The 23533-nt window shown below is 38.7% G+C and overlaps 1 protein-coding gene across 1 annotated transcript in view; it reads left to right on the forward strand.

Annotated features, from left to right (window-relative positions):
* Positions 1–23533, forward strand: part of Nlg2 (Neuroligin 2) — a 1033488-nt gene that overhangs the window by 960672 nt on the left and 49283 nt on the right. Inside the window, exon 6 of the mRNA XM_083118258.1 lies at positions 10673–11313. Coding sequence (XP_082974384.1) covers positions 10673–11313 — 641 coding nt within the window. The remainder of the gene's footprint in view (positions 1–10672; positions 11314–23533) is intronic.

Here is a 23533-nt window from a genome sequence, read left to right on the forward strand (position 1 = left end):
CAGAAGGATCCAGAAATTCGAATAGTTGGAGTAACCGGTTCGAATCGGATAAGGATTTGTGGGAGAAGGAATATTAGCATTAAATTTAAAGACCAAGAATTGAACACTGAAGTATTTGTGATAAAGAAGTTAGGTGTTGATGTTTTACTGGGCATGCCGTTTCTTAAGCCCTATGGAGCCAATATCTGTTTGTTGGAGAACGAGTTGACACTGCAAAGTAGCTGCACCCCGCTCACTGTTAATATAGATTACGACGGAGGCAAGGAAGCCAGAGTAAACGTCGCTGTGTTGGATAAGTGGAGTGCCAGTGAAGAAAAAATTAGGGAAAAGGTTGAAGAAAGTCAGTTCTTGTCCAAGAGTGAACAGGATAGTTTGTTCCATTTGCTTATGAAATATCACCATGTATTTTCAGAAAGACCTGGCTGTGCTAGAGACGTTCAGTGTGAGATATGGTTGAAGGATTTAGAGCCAGTGTTTAGGAAGCCTTATCCGATCCCTGTTGCCAAGCGTGAAGCTTTAGAAAAGGAACTAAATCTATGGAAGGAATGGGGAGTCATTCAACCTTCGAATTCTGCCTATTTGAATCCTTTAATTGTAGTGGATAAACCTCATGGACAAATACGCCCGTGCATTGATTTTCGCCAGCTCAACAACAAAATGATAGTTCCAAGAAGTTCCGTCGAACCCATCCATGAGTCTTTGCAACGTTTCCGAGGATCCAGGTACTTTTCCAGCTTGGATCTCGCGTCTGGCTACCTTCAGGTAAAAATACACCCTAGCCACAGAAAATACACCGCTTTTTCTTATCGAGGTCGCTTATATGAATTTACTCGGATGCCTTTTGGACTTTCGAATGCGGTCAGCACTTTTGTCTCAGTCATGCACAAATATTTTGGTCCAGAGAGTGAGGAGTATCTGACCGTGTATCTGGATGATTTACTTGTTCACTCCAAGACGCTTCTAGAGCATTTACAGCATTTACAATTGGTCATAGAACGATTGAGAGAATGTGGAATGACCATTAAATTAAGGAAATGTGAATTTGTCAAAAAGGAGATTCGCTTTTTAGGGCATATAGTATCAGGAGAGGAAGTAAAACCTGACCCCGCTGGAAATGAAGTCATTTTGAGATTTCCTCGACCGACTTGTAGGAAGGACCTCCGGAAGTTCTTAGGTCTTGCTAATTGGAGAAGAAAATTTTACCCTGGATTAGCACAGGATGTAGAGCCCTTAAGTCACCTCCTAAGGAAGGATGTTAAGTGGAGCTGGGGTGAAGAGGAAGAACAGGCGTTCCAGAAAATTAAGATTACGTTAGTTACTACTGGTGCCTTGTCTCAGCCAGACTTTAATTTAAGCTTTTGTCTACAGTGCGACGCCTCTGCTAAAGGGTTAGGCTGCATATTGTTCCAAGAACCAGAAGGTGGCGAGAAAATTGTAAATGTTATCCAATATGCAAGTCGAAAGTTGAGAAACAATGAGAGACACTATTCCATCCATGAACTGGAGTGTCTGAGCATCATTTTTGGTGTGGAGAAATTTTCGGTTTATTTAAAAGGCCAATCATTTAAAATATACTCAGACCACAAGGGACTCGTCTGGTTAAAAAACTCTCAGGATCTTAATAGCAGGTTAACTAGATGGGCTTTGAAACTACAGGCTTACCAATTCCAGATTATTTACGTCAGAGGAAAGGATAATGAGATAGCTGACACTCTTTCCCGGTATCCTGTGTCCGATTCACCAGAAGGAGATATTCCGAAGACACTTTTTAAGGTGAACTATATTTGGCAAGAACGGGAAGAAACTGAGGAACTGGAGAAGTGGATTGAAGCTCAGAGGGAGGACTTGTTTTGTCAAAGCATCTTGAACATCTTGGAAACTCCAGAAGAGACTGATACCATTACTCAAGGTAGAACTAGGAAGAATTATTGTCTACATGGAGGTTTATTGTTCAGAAGAGTTCAGGGTGAATCCATTATTTGGAAGCTTTGTGTGCCGGCAATATTTGTTTCCCAGATACTTAGAGAAAATCACGATAACCTAGGACACTTTGGCATTACAAAAACCAAAGCTAAAATAAAATATAGATATTTTTGGCCCAAACTATCCGGAGATGTTATTCGGTATGTGAAGGACTGTGAGATGTGTGCCAAGACAAAAATGGATAAGATAGGAATCCTGAGAGAGAAACTTCACATTTCACCCAAGGATCCTCATGAGATGCTGTCTATTGATATTATAGGCCAGCTACCAACTTCCCATGGGTTCTCCTACATTTTTACCGCCGTTGACATTGGCACGAAATTCGTTTCGGCCTATCCTCTGAGGAGAGCTACATCTCAGGAGATCGTGAACTTATTGGAGAAGACGTATTTTGCTCACTATCCTCGAGTAAAAGTCATCCTCTCAGACCGAGGTACCCAGTTCACTTCGACAACCTGGAGCGAGTATATGAGAAGGAAGGGCATTACTCATGTCTGCACTACAGCCTATCATCCCAGCAGTAATGTGGTAGAGAGAATTAACCAAGAAGTCGTCCGTCTTTTGCGGCTGTTTTGCTACAGAGAGCATACTCGTTGGGCCACATTCATCAATGATGTGGTTTGGTTATTGAACAATTCCGTCTCCTCTGTTATGGGATATGCTCCTTCTGAACTTTTCTTCAATAGAGCCATCCCGGAGGAACCTCATGAAAGGTTTTATTGGCCTGTACCACAGGATGAGAAGACGACTTGGGCCTTTAAATTATATCAAGCTCAAGGGAGAGAAAAAGCACAACAGAAGAAGCGAAGAGTGAAGAATCAAGGACAAGCATTGATCTTGAAGGAAGGAGATCTGGTCCTAGTGAAGAACCGTAAGCTGAGCTCCAGTCGTCTCCAAACCATCTCCAAACTCTTCGAGGTGTACGTCGGTCCATACATCGCTACCCAGATGAGGGACAACTCCGCACTTCTCCTGCAGCCGTCTACAAAGGAGCCTGTAGATCGGGTTAACTACCAGAACCTAAAGAAGTTCACCTGCTCCCAGGAACGACGGAGAGAAATACTCGGAGAAAGCCAGATTTCTTGTGACTAGTGTGGAACGTCAAGAGTTGTCAGTGAATTGTTTATGAACATTAAGTGAAGTTTTGAAAATTTTCACAATTTTTCTGTGAAAGTGAAAATTGTTCAAATTTTCTCGTAAGAGGCGGGGCAATTGTAACGTGTAGCAGTGTTCACGTTACAAGGATGTATATAAACTTAATATTTTCCTTTGTTTGGTATTTATAATTTTTGGGTGTTAATGGTTAATTACCAAGAAAAGTGGAACCACCTCGTATATAGACTATACATCCAGATGTTAAATAAAAGTTCAAAGATTTTGTTTCTTTCTGCCAGCAAGCTGAGCTGGAATTTTTTTTATCGGTGACAACAATGCGAGAAAACAATCGCTATTGTGTAGAAGCCAGGCAGACTCAACTTTAAGTAAACGTTGAAACCGGGGAAAAGACGAAATATTAGGCTGTCTTCCCCACGCTATATCTGTCGTGTCCCTTGGCGGACAATAAGTTAACTAATATCATATTAATCTCTGATTCTTTTACTGCAAGAAGGTGCAATCAGAATTTAGTTATGTTAAGGTAAACGAAAGTTATGCCCGCGCAAGACAAAACCTGTATTTAAAGAAATTTTGCTTAACACTTTAACGTTGTAAACTTTCTTTCTTTTCTTTGTTGTCTTTTCGCGTGGCCGTTGCAGGGAGAGAGGGGAGTTGGAAGAAGCAATACTCCCTAGTCAAGTTAAATGCTGAGTGTAACAATTAAAATTATCTTGCGTATTTAATATTCACAAAAGGTTAAAAATAGTAATTTCTGTATGTAGCTAATTATGTTCCTCTTTGATATTTTATTAATATGTATTTTATTGTAATGTAAAATTGAGGTAAAGATAAAAGTTGGTAAATCCTTCACGGCACCGAGAAATCCTATATAAGCAGCGAAGCTCGGTGGCCCGTGGCCTTTTGTATTCGAACTCCAGATAAATACGAAACTCGTATTACCGTCTTTTCTTTTCACACCCGTATTTCTGCGCTTACTTCCACGTCGCTACTAGGAATTAGTTTATTCTGGATTATCGTTCGGACAATTACTTAGCTCTTCTGGTCAGAAGGCTTATGTTCTCTCGGTTCTATGCTTCTGGTCAGGAGATATAATTGAGAGGATTGTGATTGTCGTAGGATACACCAGAATTCGGGATCGGTCGATAGACTGTTAGTAGTCAACGTTTGTGTCCCTGGTCAGGGAACACCTTTTCTTATTCTGTGGTCACGGATTAATTTTCAGTTCTCTGGTCAGAGGCTGAAAAGAGAAAAGGAAGTTGGGTGCTTAACTGAATATCGACAGAACCTAATGGGAAAAAGGATTGTCGATTGCTTATAGAATCTTGGTCAAGATCTATAAGTACATTGAGAACCTTTGACCTAGAATTACGAGGGACCTTACATCGAGGATTGAAGAAGCCGGAATAACCCGAACCTTGAGCCGAGGAGACTCAAGCCCCGAAGCGATACTGAGTGTGAAGCCGAGGCTCTATAGACCCATCGAACCAAGTACGATCCAGGGCGGATCCTTACAAACTCTACAGGTATATCTAATACTTCATTTTTAAACATTACGTTATTGTTTATGTGCATCAACATAGGCTCTGATTCTGAAAATTGTCTGGACAATAAGTCCGCTAGGCCATTGTCAGATCCTTTGCAGTATTCTACAACGAACTGGTATTTTTGAAGCTAAAGGGACCAACGCAATAAGCGAGGGTTCCAATTCTTCGAATGGGTCAGCCAAGTGAGACACTTATTATCACAAACTAAAGTAAAGTCTTTACCCAAAAGATATTGATTACATTTCTCAATACAAAATAAAAGACTTAAACATTCTAGCTCGGTTATGGTGTATTGTTTCTTATAACCTTTCAGTGTACGACTTACTGTCAAATCTTTGACGACAACAAAGTGAACAAAAAACATAGTACCTACAATTTCTATATCCACACTTTCTGTTTTCTTTTTCCAGAACAGTCTACCAAAATAATATCTTCTATTGGCTCTAATTTAGGTCTGGTGACTTCGCTAGTAATACTTTTCCATTTGTTCTCTGACATCAAACAAATACCGCTACCACTATCTACTAAGCATTTACTCTCTATCCCATTAATATTTGCAAAGATAGAAGTTGTATTCTTAACTTTGTTCTTGAGGTTTACAGGTAACATTAAGTTATTACAACTATATCTCGCTTCATCTTCTAACAAGTCTTCATAAAAATTAATATCTACTCTACATACATTTTTAAGGCATGATTCACAGTTTGCTTTATTAGAATTTTCATTACAAAGTTTGTTTCCTAAATCTTCAGTATTAAGATTGACTACTGACACAATATTCTCATCTTCGTCTATGCTATTCTGTGTCACAATAAGAATAGACTCACTATCTAGTTTAAAGGTTATTCAGGCACAAACCAGGGCGCATTCACCCTAAGTGAAGACCCACCATTACCATTTTCTATTTCTTCCCTAGTACTAGATCTAGGCTCACTTCGTTGAGGATTGTTTTGAACATCATCGTGTGACACAGTGTTTGTACTAGTATTTCTATATCTAGGCCCACTATTATCAGCATTTCTACGATTTTGGTTACTATAATTGTATCTACCTCGAAAGTTACTATTTCTATAGTTATTACCAGAAATATGGAAAACGGTTTACTCTCCAAGACCTTTGACCAGATCTACTATCATTACTACTATTATTATCAGTGGCATATCTCCTGAAATTACCAGAATTCCTTACATTAGTCTCATGGCTTGTATTAGAATTTTGCATATTGCTTACTCTCGATTGATTATTTCTTTTAGTTTCATTAACAACTTGTACTTGTCTAATACCAACAGGCCTTCCATCTCTCCTACTTTCACCTTCAGCACTTGCATACAAAGCTTCATGACGGGCAACCAATTCCGCAGCGGAACCAAGACTAATATTAAGTTGATTTAAGATTGCTTCTCTAACTCTATTTGGTAACTGTTGGGCTACTAAAATAGTTTTTTGCTGTTCTGGTTTCTCCCAAGACCTCTCTCAATTGTTTATGTTGATTTACACACGTAACAGAAACCTCGTTTATCTTCTCTTCCAATTTCGTGCTCAAGTTGACCACTTGTTCCTTTAGTTCATGGGTGCATTCCTTTATTTCGATCAAATTATCAGACACTTTCTTTTCGACTCGTGCTTCCAATAACTCGAAGTCTTGCCTTTAGAGACCTATACTGGTGCCTACATTACTTACACTGGCCTCAACACTATTAATATCCGCTTTGACGTTACTTTCAACACTGTTAATATCGGCTTTGACATTAGCTTCAACACTGCTAATGTCGGCCTTCACACTACTAACTTGTTCCGCGAGTCTAGCTTCAAATTGTTTGAAGAGAAACTCCAATTCCTTTTTTGTTGCCATTTTCAATTTCAGTTACTGCTAGCTAAGAATGTTAGTCGCCGTATTCAGTACAACTATTTTATAATTTCGGTGCTACAATCACAGCATGATAAAGTTATTCGTCACTCTTCTTTTCCACATAGAAAAAGTTCAGTACTTACGTTCCAACATCACAGACGAAAAAGTCGAATTCTTCCATCTAACAGCTACTACCAGATTCTAACGACGTAGACGATCGAGTCCTCCTCTTCGTGCGCCATACTTATGACGACGGGAAGTAATAAGAATCAGTTTCTTTGACTTACTATTTATTCAACACAAACACGTAATTGCAAGTTTTACACCCCGTACAAAGGTCAAGCCATTGCTCGATACCCAGTCCGACGTCAAGCGATCTGCCGTTTCAACTGCTAGCACCGCCCCCTTTCCACCTCGCTCGAGCCGCGAGGCATGAGGAGCTCTGAGGTCGTTCACCACGTCACAGCGACGTTCCTACCTCTATACACTCTAGTACAAAATTATTCACATGATACAACTGTCATAACTGATGTCATAATTTTGAAAGTTGCCCCTTGCGATGGAAAGTCCAATGGTATCTCATAGAAAAACGCCACGTGACAGGTTTGTTTGTACTCAAACTTGCTTAATTTTCTGCTTTTAGCGTCACTACTAATATAGTTCATTCTCATAAGTTTAAGCTAATATGCGGTTTTAGCCTTGATGACCGCAGACATGCATGTTAAAATAAAGTGTGTGTAGTGGGGGTTCTGTAGTTTCAAAATGTAAAAACTGAATTTAAAGCCATTTTTACCGTGCCCTACTTTCCGCTAACTCTCCTCGACTCTCCATTATACAAGTATTCTGAACATCTAATTCAACTGACCTATTTTCTGATGTGCTAATGGCCTAACCAAACCAAGCCGAAGTCACGGACTCAGATTTCATGACTAAGAAAGTAGAATGCTCCAACTCTTATTCTTTCCTTGCCTACCTTCTCTAAGTTCCAGTGAACAGATTTCTGGAATTCGTGGACTTTCAATGGGGCAAATCGTCCAACGCCATCCGCTCGTGTCCCATGTGATTAAGCTCTTCAGAAATCCTAGTGCCGGAAGCTCTTTTGATGAAGTCTGTTTATACAAGATGCTCAATTAATTTCGCTCTGTCGCAGCTGATACTCCAGCGGATGCTGAGCCCCGGAGATGCTTCGTGTCATCTTCAATTTTCTTCTCCGCTTACAGCTACTTCCACCAGCTGACGAGGCTTAAGTGCTCGAACGTGTCCAATGAAATGATGAGCTGGAAATTATGCACTGCTCTTATTGGCATATGCACGATTTAACCCTGAAGCCGTGATGATCTCGTGTATAAGTCGTCTGGTTGCCACACGCGAGGCTAGTGTTCGATTCTTGGGGGCGATTTTAAGGATTTTCCAGTCCAAGCTGCTCCGATGTGAAGAATATTTTTGAATCCTCCCGTATGCTTTGATATTGTTTTGCCCTCCTAGAATATTCTTTAGTTGTGATATCACGTTTTAAAGCCAGGGTGTCTAGCTTTAAATCCAAGTTAAGACAAAGTTGTTTCCTTGAGCGTGTACTCATATTTGAAGGGCTTTGGAGCAAAAAAACCTGAAATTTTGGTAATTTTTGGATTTATTAGGAAAGAAAATGTTTTGCTTTATTTGAATTCGCTTTTTTGTCACTTTTGGCTAATTTGCGAAGATGGGGATGAGTGATGATATGAGAAAATTGATGAATGCACACTCACAAAACATCCATGCCCAGGCCAGGATTTGAATCCGGGACCCCTGGTGTCGTAGCGCAGGAAAGAAAAGGTTATTAGAGGCTATATTGTAGATAAGTTGTTTCCGTGTTGTCTTTACCAATTTCAGAAGCGTTCAATGAATCCAATGATAATTGCACGACATGACAATTGCACGCGAAAATTAGATGAATGCTCTTTTTACTTTGTAACTCAAAAATGACCACATTGCCAGTCACCACGTTTTATTCTTATGCCCTTAATTTATAATTATGGCCCGGATTGTTATGCATTTTGCATATTTGATATGTAAATGCATGTTTTAAACAATCTTTTTTGATAAATGCGCATTGCATAAACAAATGCACATATGAAGCATATAAACTTCTTGCATATTTTAAAGCCAAGAATCACTACTAAAATTGTATGTCACGTATGTGCGTTTGGTGTATTGTTTTCTTAGTAACATAACTTCATATTTCGTTCTATTGTTGCTGTTTATTCTTTATTTTCTTTTACAAAAGAAGGAGGTAAGACTTCTTTCGTCGTCCTCGCAGAAACACTCAACAACTACTCTTTTATTGGGAGAGAGAAACAACAATGCAATGGACGGTCTATGGATTATCTTGAACTTGGCGTGTCAGATACTGTTGCCTTAAAATATTGTCGAATTGTATCTTGTGAATTAGAGTGTTGGTTCCCAAGTGTGCGCCGTGGCTGGCTTACAGGGGCGCCGCGAAATGTTCCAATATGTTCGCTGAAATGATATGATTGTTCCAAATATCTACTTATTTAGTACTTTTTACACATAAAATGTTTCCAAATTTGAAATATGTGTTTTTTTTTTAACTTAAGGCAAGCAACCTAACCACACTAGCTGAGCGTTGCAAGTGTTAGATAGGCCTATATTCTGACTTGGGCGCCGCGCGAAAAATCTTGAAACACTAAGGGCGCCATGAAACGAAAAGGTTTTGGAACACCTGAATTAGAGAACGGAATTTTTCTTAAAATTATCTTTGACGAAAACAGGAATTTCAAGGTTGAAAATTTGAGATTTCATGTTGTAATCAAGTGCAATTGTTATCTGTAAGGAATGTAATTTTTCTTTCGTTTTTAAAACAGCAGTGTAAAGTAAACAAGAGTGTACAAGAATTCAGAACTGCAACTTTTACATATACGAGTAGAGGAGAGACTGGGCCACATTTGAACACACGATTTTTTTTATTTTTGATAGTCAAAATTGTTTTATTACTATTTAATAGAAGAAATAAACAAAAGCAGTCTTCTGATACAAGTGAACATTTTTGAACACAAAAATCAAATTTATTTTGCATGTTAAATGCATTAAATATGTTCGAATCTGCCCCAGGCATGGGGGACACACGATAGCTCCAAATCTTTAGAGAATAGCCATATGTCGTGCTCTGCAAATGTCGACATTCGTCGTAAATGAAGTTAAATAGGCTGTGTTTCTTCAAGATTGCAGATCGTGAATATTTATGTTTTCCAGGATTGGTTGTCATCCGTAGTATTGTGTCACTAGTAGTTATCTAACGTATTCTTTTTTCATTCATTCATTCCTTTCTCTTCCTGCTTTCTTTTCTTAAATTCCCAACCTTGAGGTTTCATTGATTAGATGTTCTCATTCCCCGGCCCAGTTCCGACGAAGAGCAACGTTCTCTTCTCATTTTTCTACTATATTTTTCTATCTTCATTTGTGCCTCTTTCCTGATTTCTCTCTTTCCTTCATTATTTCTTTCCTGCTTCATTTCTCTGTTTCTTCCCTTGCTTGTTTTCTACTTTCATTCCTTCTAAGATTCATCAATTATTTATTTCCTTTCTATCTAAGTTTCTTCTTTCTTTCTCTCCCCTCTCGAGTCATATCTATCTTTCCTTTTCCTAATTTTCTAGTTTCATCTTCTTTCTTTGTTCATTCCGTTTCTCTTTTTCCTGCTTTCCTCCTTTATTTATTTCTTTCACTCCTCTCTTGGTTCATTTTCCTTTTCTACTAACTTTTCTTCCTTTCTTCTTTCCCTTCTTTCTTCATTCGTTCCTTTCCTGTATCCTTCTTTCTTCCATTCTCTTCATTCACCCCTCTCTTTCTATTCCTAATTTTCAACTTTCTATTCTTATTTTCTTCTTCCTCTCTATTTCTTCATTCATTCCTTTCATTCCATTTCTTCTTCATTTTTTCCTTCTTTCGTATTGTCCCTTTCTTGTTTTTACTACAGGTACTGACTTATATTCTTTTCGTAATTCTTCCTCTCTTCATTTACATGTAGGTTTCGAAATTTACACCATGATGTACTGCATCCTCGGCTATAATTCATTTTTGAAAAGTTATATGGATTTGAATTTTTGATAAATATTTTTGGAATGCTATAAAATCGTGCCCATATGTGAGTTAAAAATTAATACTTGTTATTTTCTTCTTCTCTCAGATCTCCTCCGTCGGGTCATCCTACTGAGCGGATCCTCCCTGAGTCCCTGGGGATTGCAGCGGGAGCCTCTGACGGTGAAGAGGAAAGTGGCGGAGCAGACGGGATGCCACGGGGACCTCGAGGAGGAAGACATCAGCTCTTGCCTGAAGCGGAAGACCGTGAGCGAACTGATGAGCGTTAAAGTCGATCCACCGCGCTTTCTTCCAGGATTCGCGCCCTTCGTGGACGGAAGCGTGATCCCTTCCGAACCGGCATTCGAAATGGCCGAGTACAGTGAGTCCTTCCACCATTGCGACATGGTGCTCGGGTTGGCGACGACGGAGAGTTACCTGGACCTCAGTGCGCAAGATCTCGAGTTCGGTTTCAACGAGAGCAAGAGGGACCGTGTGCTAAGGACGTACGTGAGGAACACGTATTACTATCACCTCAACGAGATTTTCTCCACGCTTAAGAATGAGTACACAGACTGGGAGAGGCCGATTCAGAACCAGCTCAACGTCCGGGATTCGACTCTGGAGGTGCTCAGTGACGGCCACACGGTGGCGCCTCTCATCAGGGTCGGGTACCTCCACACGCACCGCGGAGGGAGAACGTACTTTTTCCACTTCGATCACAAGTCCAGCGAAACGGATTTCCCTCAGGTAAGGTAACTTGCAATGTGCAGTTGAATCCTCATCCGAATTCACAGGGTCCAAAATTATCCGAGTCTTTTTCACACGGACCAAAATATACTATTTTTCTCGTATTTTTTAATCCATGATTATACTTATACCCCTGATTCACTATTTTCTAAGTGTATATACTCGGTAATTTATCTATATTCTTAATCTAAAATATTTCCAGTATCCCTAATCCAACAAGATCTTCTTATAATACAATACATAATACATATGTAATACATAATGTTTTGTATCCCTATGCCAGCTCTTTCTCTGTAGCCCGAAGACAGCTTTTGTTCTATATCTCTAAATCATCAATTTATGTCCCTAAGCCAAGATTGTCTCTATACCTAAGCCAGCATTACCCTGTGTCCCTATGCCAGCATTTTCTCTGTTCCTAATCCAGCATTTCCTTGTGCCCCTAAGCCAGCATTTTCTCTGTACCTAATCCAGTATTTCTCTGTGTCCCTAAGCTAGCATTTTTTCTGTTCCTAATCCAGCATTTCCTTGTGTCCCAAAGCTAGCATTTTTTCTGTACCTAATCCAGCATTTCCCTGTGTACCTAAGCAAGCATTGTCTTTGTACCTAATCAAGCATTTCCCTGTGTCCCTAAGCCAGCATTTTCTCTGTTCTTAATCCAGCATTTCCTTGTGTCCCTAAGCCAGCATTTTATCTGTACCTAATCCAGCATTTCCCTGTGTACCTAAGCCAGCATTGTCTTTGTACCTAATCCAGTATTTCTCTGTGTCCCTAAGTCAGCATTTTCTCTCTTCCTAATCCAGCATTTCCCTGTGTCCCTAAGCCAGCATTTTCTCTGTACCTAACCCAGCATTTCCCTGTGTTCCTAAGCCAACATTTCTCTGTACCTAATCCAGCATTTCCCTGTGTCCCTAAGCCAACATTTTCTCTGTACCTAATTCAGCATATCTCTGTGTCCCTAAACTACCATCTTCTCTGTGCCTAATCCAGTATATCCCTGTGTCGCTAAGCCAGCATTTCCTCTGTACCTAATCCAGCATTTCCTCTGTACCTAATCCAGCATATCCCTGTATCTTTAAGCCGACATTTACTCTCTATCTCTAATCCAGTAGTGTCTCTGTATCCCTAAGCGAACATTATATGTGCATCCCTAAAGCTGTTTGTACATCAAGGAAGTGATGTCAGAGTACAGTGGTGGAAAAAAGTTCTTCCCCATAAGACTTTAATGGCAGTAAATAATGCCGGAAGGGTAGGCAACACACATTGCACCTTTCGGTGATCGGGTGATTCTGTCTGTCTCAAGAGCAACCCGTCTTTCATGCATAAGGGAACAGGCACAGGAAATGTAAGAAAGTCACGTGACTTGTCAGGTAAAATGTTGTTCGTCAGAAAATCGCCTTTTCTCAAGCCAGATCGCAGAACCGACATGACCTACACGTTATATCTCCGAAAATGATTCGCCTAAAAACGTTGAACGAAACACTAAAACAATTCTTACATAGGCTACTATACTATGTGTGCTGCAGTGGCTCAGTCGTTAGGGCGTTTTATTACCATGCGAGAGATCTGGGTTCGATCTCCGACGGGGGAGAATCGGGATTTTGTTCACCTGTTCAAGCTGCTCTGGTGCCCACCCAGCGTCGTATAAAGTGGGTACCTGGATTAAACTCTGGGGAAGGGGAGAAGGCGGCCAGGGGCGTTGTGCTGATCACATCATCCCCACCTTCGGCCTGATGAAGAAAGCTTGAGGCCCTAACTCCACACCCCCTATACGCCTTCATGGTTTGGTGCAAAGCAAAAGGTAGTACTTTGCTTTTTATTTACTATAGCCCTACATCCAGATTTTGTCGAAACAAAACTTCCCAATCTCTACGTGTGCTTTCTTCCAAGTTCCGTAGGGATGTGAATAGGCTCCAATATTTCTTGACACAATTCATACATGTTATATTTCTATATAAGAACAACAGCCTATATCTTTTGTGTGCGTGTGTGTGGGGGGGGGGCGGGTTTAATGCAAACATGTGAGGTGATCCTTTTCCCACTACTCCATTCTCAGAAATACAGAATCTCAATTCCACACACTTAAAATGTAACACTTTCTACATCTTAGCATGCGAATATCTAGTAGCAAAGTAATGTGTGGTAAGAGAAAAATTAACGATTTGGAACGACACTCTGGAAATTTCGTAGTTTATTTTTTTTTTCAATTTGAACTGACATTCATAATATTCATTAACGATACCAATATTGACTAAAGAATAGCTTAGTCTTTCTGCTACTTTCAATTCTTCATTTCCGTAGTCACCGTAACTCTCTCTCTCTCTCTCTCTCTCTCTCTCTCTCTCTCTCTCTCTCTCTCTCTCTCTCTCTCTCTCTCTCTCTGTCTCTCTTAGCTTCCCCGATGGCGCAGTAGTAGCGGAGTCGCTTTGTTATCAAGGAGTCCCCGGTTCGATACCCGGTGGAGACACATAGTAGTTCGGATCCCACTTTAAACTGCAGAAGCAGTCCCGATTAGCCTTACTGTGCATAAAGTGGACTTAAAATAACAAATGAAAATACAAATCAAAATCACCGTAACTCTCTACAAAGCCAGATAATCCAGGTTCGAAATCTGTTGAGGCTTAGATGTAGCATTGCATTCGTATCATTTTCCATCATCTTCATCGTCGCGATTATCGCAAAAGGTAAAAATGCGACACAAAATAACACAAACAGAAGCTTGGAATCAATCTGAATATTGGTTACGTTGGATACGTGGTAGAATTGTTTTAAAAATCACTTCCTGTGATGTAATAAGGTTTTTGATTAGAGACCATTTGTATAATACATATTGTTGTTGCGAACAATGAGTAGTTTCACGTTCACCACACTCTTCGGTTGTTTAGAAATCGTAAGGAAGAAGGATCTATAAATTTTCGCTTTCACATGTCAATGAAACTTTAACATAAGTTCAGTGTAGGTCACAAAAGAGATTTACATATTGTTATGATATTTTTTGAACGTCACGAAATCTAATTCCAAAAGAATGCATGATACTGCTCCTTACGTTCCTATAAATGTTCATCATTAGTCTGGCGAAAACAAAAGTAACGAAGATTTCCGTGTTTCCTTGACCAAAAGATAAGGCGCCTGCTTGTATGAAGCAAGCACCAACTGCTTCGATCAGTGACCTTCACTGCCAGAGTGACTCACGGCAGGCCTGCGCTCGTTCCAGTGTGCGTATAAAACAGGTATTTTATTTCGTTCGTTACAATTCACAGTTATATCAAGCTAACATTCTAATATTTTCGTATAATATGTAGTAAACAAGTTGTATACATTATGGTTTTCCAGAGTGTTGTTGTCTGCTATTTACACGCGGGAGATGGGGGTGTTGTAAACATTTCTGAACACAAAGGTCGGCACGAAGGAAGAGTCGTGTAAGCATTGGAGGTAATAACAAGGTAATAGAAGTTGAAGGAAATGTTGGAATAAATTATATTAGAAATTAAGTATAAATAGTTTTCATCACAAATAGGGCTATCAGATCACTCTTCAGCAGAAAGTAGGAAAAATTATCTCAAAATGTTGGACACGAACGCATTTCCAGTAAATATAATTGGTTACTAGGACATCTTAGCATATAACGAGAATATGACATATCTTCAGCTCAAAAATTAATGTTGAAGTGAACGGTTGAGTTCAAAATTCCTTAACTGCTACTGAATAGCACAGCCGTATGTGATTTCAACTTGAGTGTGCAAGACAGAACGTTTTTCGTCGAGACGGGGCCAGGAAGGGAAAACATTTCCATGAATTCGGGAAGGAAAAAGTTCACAATTTCGTAAACAAACTCTGCAAGATTTTGTTTATTGAAATGTAAAAGACTACTATACACTGGGAAAAAACAGAATTGTGTGCCTTATTTCTCCAATAAGGACTGGGCCTCCCCGATGGCGCAGTGAAGGCGTCGTCGCCTTGTGATCAAGGAGTCCCGGGTTCGGTACTCGGTGGAGGCACATAGTATTTCAGACCCCGCTTTAAGATGTAGGTCCAGTCCCGATTAGCCTTACTGTGCATAAAGTGGACTTAAAACACCAAATCAATCAATCCAATAAGGACTGCATATGTAATTTCTGGAATGAAACTTGTTACTTCGAACAAATTGCCGACAAATTATCGATAAAACTTCACAAAGCAAGCATTTTTATACATATATCCGGACTTTTCTGGATCTAAAACATCGGGAAGTAATTTCTGAGCTGGTATTGTATTTTTTTTCGAAAATCCATTACCAACCATGCACACTCTTTGATTTAAGCATACTTCTTCAAGAAACCACGTTATCTCAGACTCCCTTCACATTTTCTGTTTCTTCATCTAATTTGAAGTTATGTGATGCCCAAAATACTTATAAGACATTTGTGATTTCTTTCAAATTCCTTCCGGAGGCCAGACACAACTATGAAATATAGGACACGTCCGGAATTAAGAATGATTCTTATAACCTCTCCTTATTTTCTTATTTAGCGTCGTTTTTCTTTCACTTTTTGCTAATCGCGAAGACGAGGATGAGTGATATGATGAAATTGATGAAGGGGCACTCACAAAGAACACCCATACGCACGACGGGATTCGAACCCAGGACATTAGACATCGTAGCGCACTGTGCTAACCAATCTGTCACGGACGGAATTCTTATAGCCCTAATCGTTCCACAAGCATTTTTCCCATCTTTAACTACACACGAAACATACAGAACAATCACGTAAATAAACAGGTGCCAGTTCACACTAACCGTAAAAAAAACATATGCAAGTGAAAATGCAAAATAATATTTATTTTTACTTAGTTGTGATTTATTATTGTATATTAAATAAGTAGTTGTATTGATACTACGGACAGCGCCGGAAAGGAAGAGCTTCTCTCCAGCAGCTTTGCTACACTTAAAACTTGCTTAACATGAGCATATGAGATTTTTGCTCAAGTGTGGAGCTCTTCCTAATCCAAGATTTTTGTAAAAATGCCCTTGGGAATTTTTCAGAAAGGAAGAGCTTCCTCAGATTGATTTGTACATACTTACAAAAGTTGCATCAGCCAGATTTTTGTCCATAAACTTGTCAATTTTTGGCCACACCAGAAATTAAGCTTATACACATACATATTTACTTCTGGTTTAAGTTTAATTGGATACCATTCAATTTGCTTATCTAATATTAAAACAATGTAATATGTAGAGCCCTCTTCTAGAATTGCTCTGTGCTTGCATGTTTCCCCCTCTGTGGCAATGTGTGGAATTCCCGAGACGGTAGTATTGATTTTTTTCCTCAGCGCCAGTATTTACAGAAATTCCCGATTATTGCATCAGCCAGTTATGTGAGAGTGACTGAGGGGAATAGATGTGTTGATACAGTGCTTCTCATACTTACAGGCCTGTTTGGTTTAATTGAACATTATAAAATCTGATATTTGTTGTAATCCACTCATATTTAGAGTCAAGCTTATATTTGTCCCAGCCTGTTATACATAACAAGGTCATTGCCATTCTATACATGCATGTCCGTGCAGGCATTTGCGGAATGGCAGTGTGAATGAATATTCCACTTGTAAGCTATTGGCTTTACAACCTGTCATAATAAGCATAAAGATTAGATTTAAAACCCAGGAAATTTTATATAAATACCAAAGCCAAAAATATTAAGTGTATACACACCTACACATATACACACATATACAAAGCACACAGCTGAACCCAACTGATATTTTTTATTCAGTATAAAGTTTTGAATTGAAACCCAAGAAATTGTATATAATAAACAACAACAAAAATGCCGAATCAAAAATATTGTAATCAATGCAATAAAAATATATTTAGCTCTAATTGGGCCAGACACCAAAAGATTTGTAACCCGGACAAATACAGAACTCCCACAAAAATTTGCCCCAAATGCAATAGAAAATACAGCATGCAATACTTCACATATACACATAAAGATACTTGCTCTGCACAACCATCTACATCTGGTCTGAAAAGAAAGCACGAAGCACCTCTTAATGCCAGAGCAGCAAAGCAGCCACGCCATGAACCTATCCGTAGCAGTTTTAACGGCCAATTAAGGGATCACCGGTTTGTATCAGAGCCAAGATGTGGCATTGAGAATTTCTTGAATAGTATAAATTCTAATCTGCAGGCAATTCTTAATGCACAAAATGGCTCTTATAAGCTCTCCCTCAAATTGTTTGTACAATATAAGAAGCCAAATGGCACAAAATTTACACATCCCCACTTAACAGAAACTGTACCTGTATATTCAAATACAAATTCAGACAAAATAATAAGCAGCTTGATAAATCAACTGAATATCAAACACTCTGAATTTGCGGCAAAAGAGTCAGGATGGAGCCTATGCGGTTCATCACACAAGTTATATGTTAATATTTCTGAATTCAGCCCATTACAAGGATCTACATATGTGCCATTACCTGCCAATATCAAAAACAAAAGAGCCGTGGTCAATATAAAAAACACCGACCAGAAATGCTTTTTGTGGTGTATATTAGCTGCTTTGTATCCAGTTTCAAGGGATCCTCAAAGAATAACTTATTACAAACAGCATGAACATGATTTTGACGATGTAATGGAGGGTTTAGAATATCCAATGTCAGTTCAGAATATTGATAAATTTGAAAAAAAGGCCAGGCACATCAATGGCAAACAATTATCTATTAATGTATTTATTTGTTCCACTGGCAATTGCCCGATAGCACCTCTCAGAATCAGTATACTTGATGATGAAGCTGCAATTCCGATTGATCTGCTCTTAATTGAAGGGGATGGCACATATCATTACACTCTAATACATAATCTTCAAGCTTTAGTGAGAACACAACTAGACAAAACTCATACAATATTTAAGTTGTGCAGAAGATGCTTAACTGTATTTGATGGTCAAAAAATGGTAAATGGGGTTCGTGAAAAAAATGCAGAAATTGCCAAAAACAAGTTAATTGAGCATCTGAAATACTGTGGCAACCATAAACCTGTTCATATGGTGATGCCCAATCCAAGTGAAAATTGCAAATTCAAAAAATATGAAGCCTTGTTGGAACACCCAGCACATATTGTCTGTGATTTCGAATCGAACCTCAAACCTCTTGCATTCTGTAGCCCAGATCCCGAAGAATCTTCAACTACACCATACCAGTTACATGAACCTTCCAGTTTTTGTTATGTAGTTGTACGGGATGGTATTGTTATTAAAGAATATTCATACAAGGGACCAAATGCCATCAAAATATTTGCACATAGAATAGAAAATGTGTGCCGTGACATAGCATCTAACATCTTATTAAAATCAAAGCCTATGTTGCCTTTAACAGAGGAACAGATTGAAGATTTCAACAATGCAGAAAAATGCCCGGTATGTGATTCTGAATTTTCAGATACAAATATCAAGGTACATCACCATTCTCATACAGATGGTCGATATAAACAGGCCCTGTGTAATAGCTGTAATATTCAGATCAAGAGACCAAGATTTGTCCCCATATTTTGCCATGGAGCATCCAATTATGATTTCCATCATCTGATCAGATACGAGGGGTTTGAGAAGCAGAATTTAAATATTTTAGCTGAAAATGATGAAAAATATATATCTATTAGCAAGATAATTAAAGTTGATGGTGTTCCTATTCACATAAGATTTCTTGATTCTTACAGATTTTTATCTGCTGGCCTGGCCACACTGGCCTCTCAATTATCTGATGATCAATTCAAAATCACACGTGCATTGTTTCCAAATCAGGACCTGAAATTAATTAGGCGGAAGGGTGTATATCCATATGACTATGTTACAGATTTTTCTAAATTTGATGAGTGTTCCCTGCCACCACAACAAGCATTTTACAGCAAAATCAGAGGATCTGGAATCACTGATGAAGATTATCACCATGCTCAGTTGATGTGGAACAATTTAAAATGCAAGACATTTGGTGATTATCACATGGCATATTTGAAACTTGATGTCACTCTCTTAGCTGATATATTGCAAGCATTCAGAAAATCTTCCATGCAAAATTATGGACTGGACCCAATATATTTTTTCAGTGCCCCGGGCCTAGCATGGTCTGCAATGTTTTTCAACACCAAAAAGCCATTGGATCTGATCCACGATCAAGATAAGTATCTGTTTATGGAGGAATGCATAAGAGGAGGGATGGTGCAATGTTCCCAGAGATATGCCAGAGCAAATAACAAGTATATGCCTGATTATGATCCAGCACGGCCATCAAATTATATAACGTATGTAGATGCAAACAACCTCTATGGTTATGCCATGATGGATAAACTGCCATATGCAGAGCTTGAATGGGTTGAAAATTTCAATATTGAAGATCTTAAGGACTTTGATGACAGTAAATATGGCCTATTCATAGAGGTTGATCTGATAATTCCAGATTATTTGCACAACAAATTTTCTGATCTGTCCCCAATTCCCGAGGTTAAGTGCTCACCTGGCTCTAAACAGAAGAAGCTCATGATGACTCTGGAGCCGAAACAAGGATATGTCATATATTACAAAAACCTCCAGTTCCTGATGAAACATGGTGTTCAAGTAACTAAAGTTGGCAAAGTTTTGAGGTTCAGGCACTCAGAATGGTTGAAACCATACATTGATACAAACACGGAGCTTCGAACATCTGCAAAGAGCCAATTTGATAAGGGCTTGTTTAAATTGATGGTGAATTCAGTGTATGGCAAAACAATTGAAAATGTCAGGAAACATACCGATGTTAAAATAATTACTGACCCCAGCCGGAGCAAAAAATTGGTTGCAAAGCCCAACTTCAATTACAGAAGAATTTATGATGAGCACATGGCACTTTTCAACATGATGAAAACAAAGATTAAGTTTGATAAACCTATTTATGTAGGGGCTGTGATATTGGAATTGTCCAAATTACATATGTTAATATTGTATTATGATGTGCTGAAACCTTTTTATGGTGATCGTGTAAAATTATTGTACATGGACACGGATAGTTTTATTCTTGATATTCAAACAGAAGATGTTTATCAAGATATGTCACAGCCTGAATTGTTTCCATACTTTGATACCAGTGAACATACAAGAATTCACCACCACAACAAAAAGGTGCCTGGCAAGTTAAAAGATGAGACACTTGGTGATGTTATTGTGAAATTTGCTGGGTTAAGTGCCAAGATGTACAGTTTTGAAACATGTAGTGGTGCTGTTGCCAAAAAAGCCAAGGGCATTGGCAGAGTTACTGTTGAAAAAGATCTCCAATTTGAAGATTATGAAAATTGCATCAAATCCCAGAATTCAATCAAAACATCAGAAAATAGAATTCAGAGTGAGGATCACTTGTTGACTTCAAATGTTGTAAGAAAAGTGGCCCTGGACCCACATGATGATAAGAGATGCATTTTGTCATGTGGCATACATACTTTACCATGGAGTCATTGTGATTTGAAAAGTGGGAATCAATGCCCAATTACAGAGCATGATTTGAAATAAATAAACATGCCTATGAACTTATTTGGGTTCAAAAAACAGGCTATTATGGACCTGCCGACACCACAAGCCTCTCCTGATAGGCTGTCTAAACTGAGTGGCTTGTTAATTATTCATCTGAACAGCATACTTACAGATAATAATGAAGAAACGGGCAAAACATTGTACATATTTAACAATAATTTAAATCATTACCAATTACCTGTAGGTGGGCAATTGCAATTTATTACAACCCCTGAGGGTGATGTTAAAATTTCAGTAGGGAGAAATATTTACAGAATTAAGCACTCAAACATGGTTTCTGGCACTGTTTATACTGTTTCTGCTGGTGACTGCTTATATATTGAGGTCCCTGGATCTTATGACAAGCTTATACCCTTTTTTATAGAATTAAGAATCAGATACTCTATAATAAATAACCACTAAAACAAAATGCCTAATGATATATTTGGCCATACAAGACATGAAGATCACAGTGATGAGATTCTGATGCTTGATGTCAGAGTCAAGAAATTAAGAAGTGATTTACAAGCTTTGCAAACCACACTCAATGCCAGTCTTCAATTAGAAATTACAAATTTGCAATCACAATGCATGGACCCTCTTCTTAAAATTGATTCCGAACTCAAACTGTTGCTTCAGAAATATACTGATCTGGCAACATTAGATAATTTTCAAAGTTTAGAAGAAGCTGTAGCAGCTCTTCAAGCCAAATTTAAGACCCAGGCTAACAACTCTGAGCAATTGAAACAGCAATTGGAAGAGCAGATAAATAATGTCCAGGCACAGCTCCAAACAATTGTCAAAAGCATAAAATCACAAGAAGATTTTGATCTAGTGATTTCCACTCTAAAAGAACAGATTCAATCACTCCAGATACCTAATCTGGATCCTCTGCACAATGCCATAGCCGAGGTTAAAGAAAAAATTGAGACACTTGAAAATTTTATGAACAACTTGCCATCTTCTGATGCTTTGAATGCAATAACTCGGAGTGTTGCAAACATTAAGCTGCAACTCGAAACATATGAAGATTTTGGAAAAATTCAAAGTTCCATAACCCATCTTGAAGGTACAATAGCAGCAGTGCAAAGTGATTTGGCAAATGTACAAGAATCCCGCCTGCCTGGGATTGTAGATACACTTGTCAGTGTCCAGCACCAGATCACAAAGCTTGAAAACCTCAACACTGAATCTGAACTATCTCATTTTCATCACTTGATCGATGATATCCAAACAAAGCTTGAAATTTTACAACAATCAACACCCTCTCAGGCAGATATAGCCCTGCTCCAAAATGCTATGCAAAATGTGGCTGATGCATCTGAATTAAACAATGTGAAATTGGCACTTGAATATTTGCAAAATACAGTATCAAATCTTCCCACATCACAGGAACTTAAAAATATTAAGAGAGCTGTGAATAGGATATTGAAATCAGAAGATATCAAGAATATCCAGACAGAGATCAAACATCTCACTCAGACAGTTGCCACTCTACCAACCAATCAACATATTAATGAACTGCATGCCCTGTTTGAGGATATCAGAAGACAGGTCCATGATCTTACTGCTCAAAATTCAAAATTGGCAGTTGTTGAAAATTTGCAACAAATTGTAGCTAATATCAAGCAACAGCTAGGAACCATGGAATCCAATCAAGCAAATGCTCTGTCTGTTTTTGCCACCCAGCTTCAAGAGATTGTGCAACAATACAAGAAACTTATTGTGGACATAAAAATCAAGCCAGGCCACGATGATGTTGTTAGGACCATCAATGAACATCTTGAATCTGTAACAAGCAGATTGCTTACAGCAGAAAAGGAAATAACAGGCATAATCGAGAATCCAAAACATACAGTAATTCTTGAATTGTACAGCATCCCCAACAAAGAATATGATTCTCCATTTACACCAGGTGGCAAAATATATATGCTGTCCCCTGCACAATTTTATTACCAGTTTTTTGTTGGGGGCACATTGAGACCAATCAAGATCAAATATTGGCATCAGCCACAGGCACACCACTACCCCACCTTATCAATAACAAATGCTGACAACAAACCAAAAATCACCAGTGTAGAGTTAGAGGATTTTACAGACCCCAACACATTAGAAACAGCCTATACTGAAGATGATGGCTCTCTGGAATTTAAAATACAAATAGGGGACAAACTGTATTTAGAAAATCCTGTAGTATCAGCTGCTGAACACCCCATAGTTGCAATATTCTTGTTTTCATATTATGTCTAGACAAATTATTGTTGATGAATTACACAGACAGGCCAGACATAATTTTAAGAGACTCCCAGTAGTCACAAAGGGCATAGATGATTTATGGCAGAGCGACTTGATTGAGTTGTCAAGTGGACAGTTGAAAAACTTAGACAAAATCAACAAGGGCTACAAGTATCTACTCACTGTAATAGATACATTTTCAAAATTTGCCTGGGCTGTGCCACTCAAATCCAAGACTGGAAAATGTGTTACAGAAGCCATCGGGACAATCATCAATCAGAGTGGAAGATCACCGCGCTATTTGCAAACAGATAATGGCAAAGAATTTTATAATTCAGTGTTTCAACAATTTATTAAAAGCCAGTCAATACAACATTACTCGAGTTACAGTGATCTCAAGGCCTCAATTGTAGAGAGATTCAACAGAACCTTAAAAAATCTTATGTATAAACAATTTACACTTCAAGGTA

The sequence above is a fragment of the Lepisma saccharinum genome, chromosome 3 (genome assembly GCF_977018435.1).
Source record: "Lepisma saccharinum chromosome 3, izLepSacc3.1, whole genome shotgun sequence".
NCBI lineage: Eukaryota > Metazoa > Arthropoda > Insecta > Zygentoma > Lepismatidae > Lepisma > Lepisma saccharinum.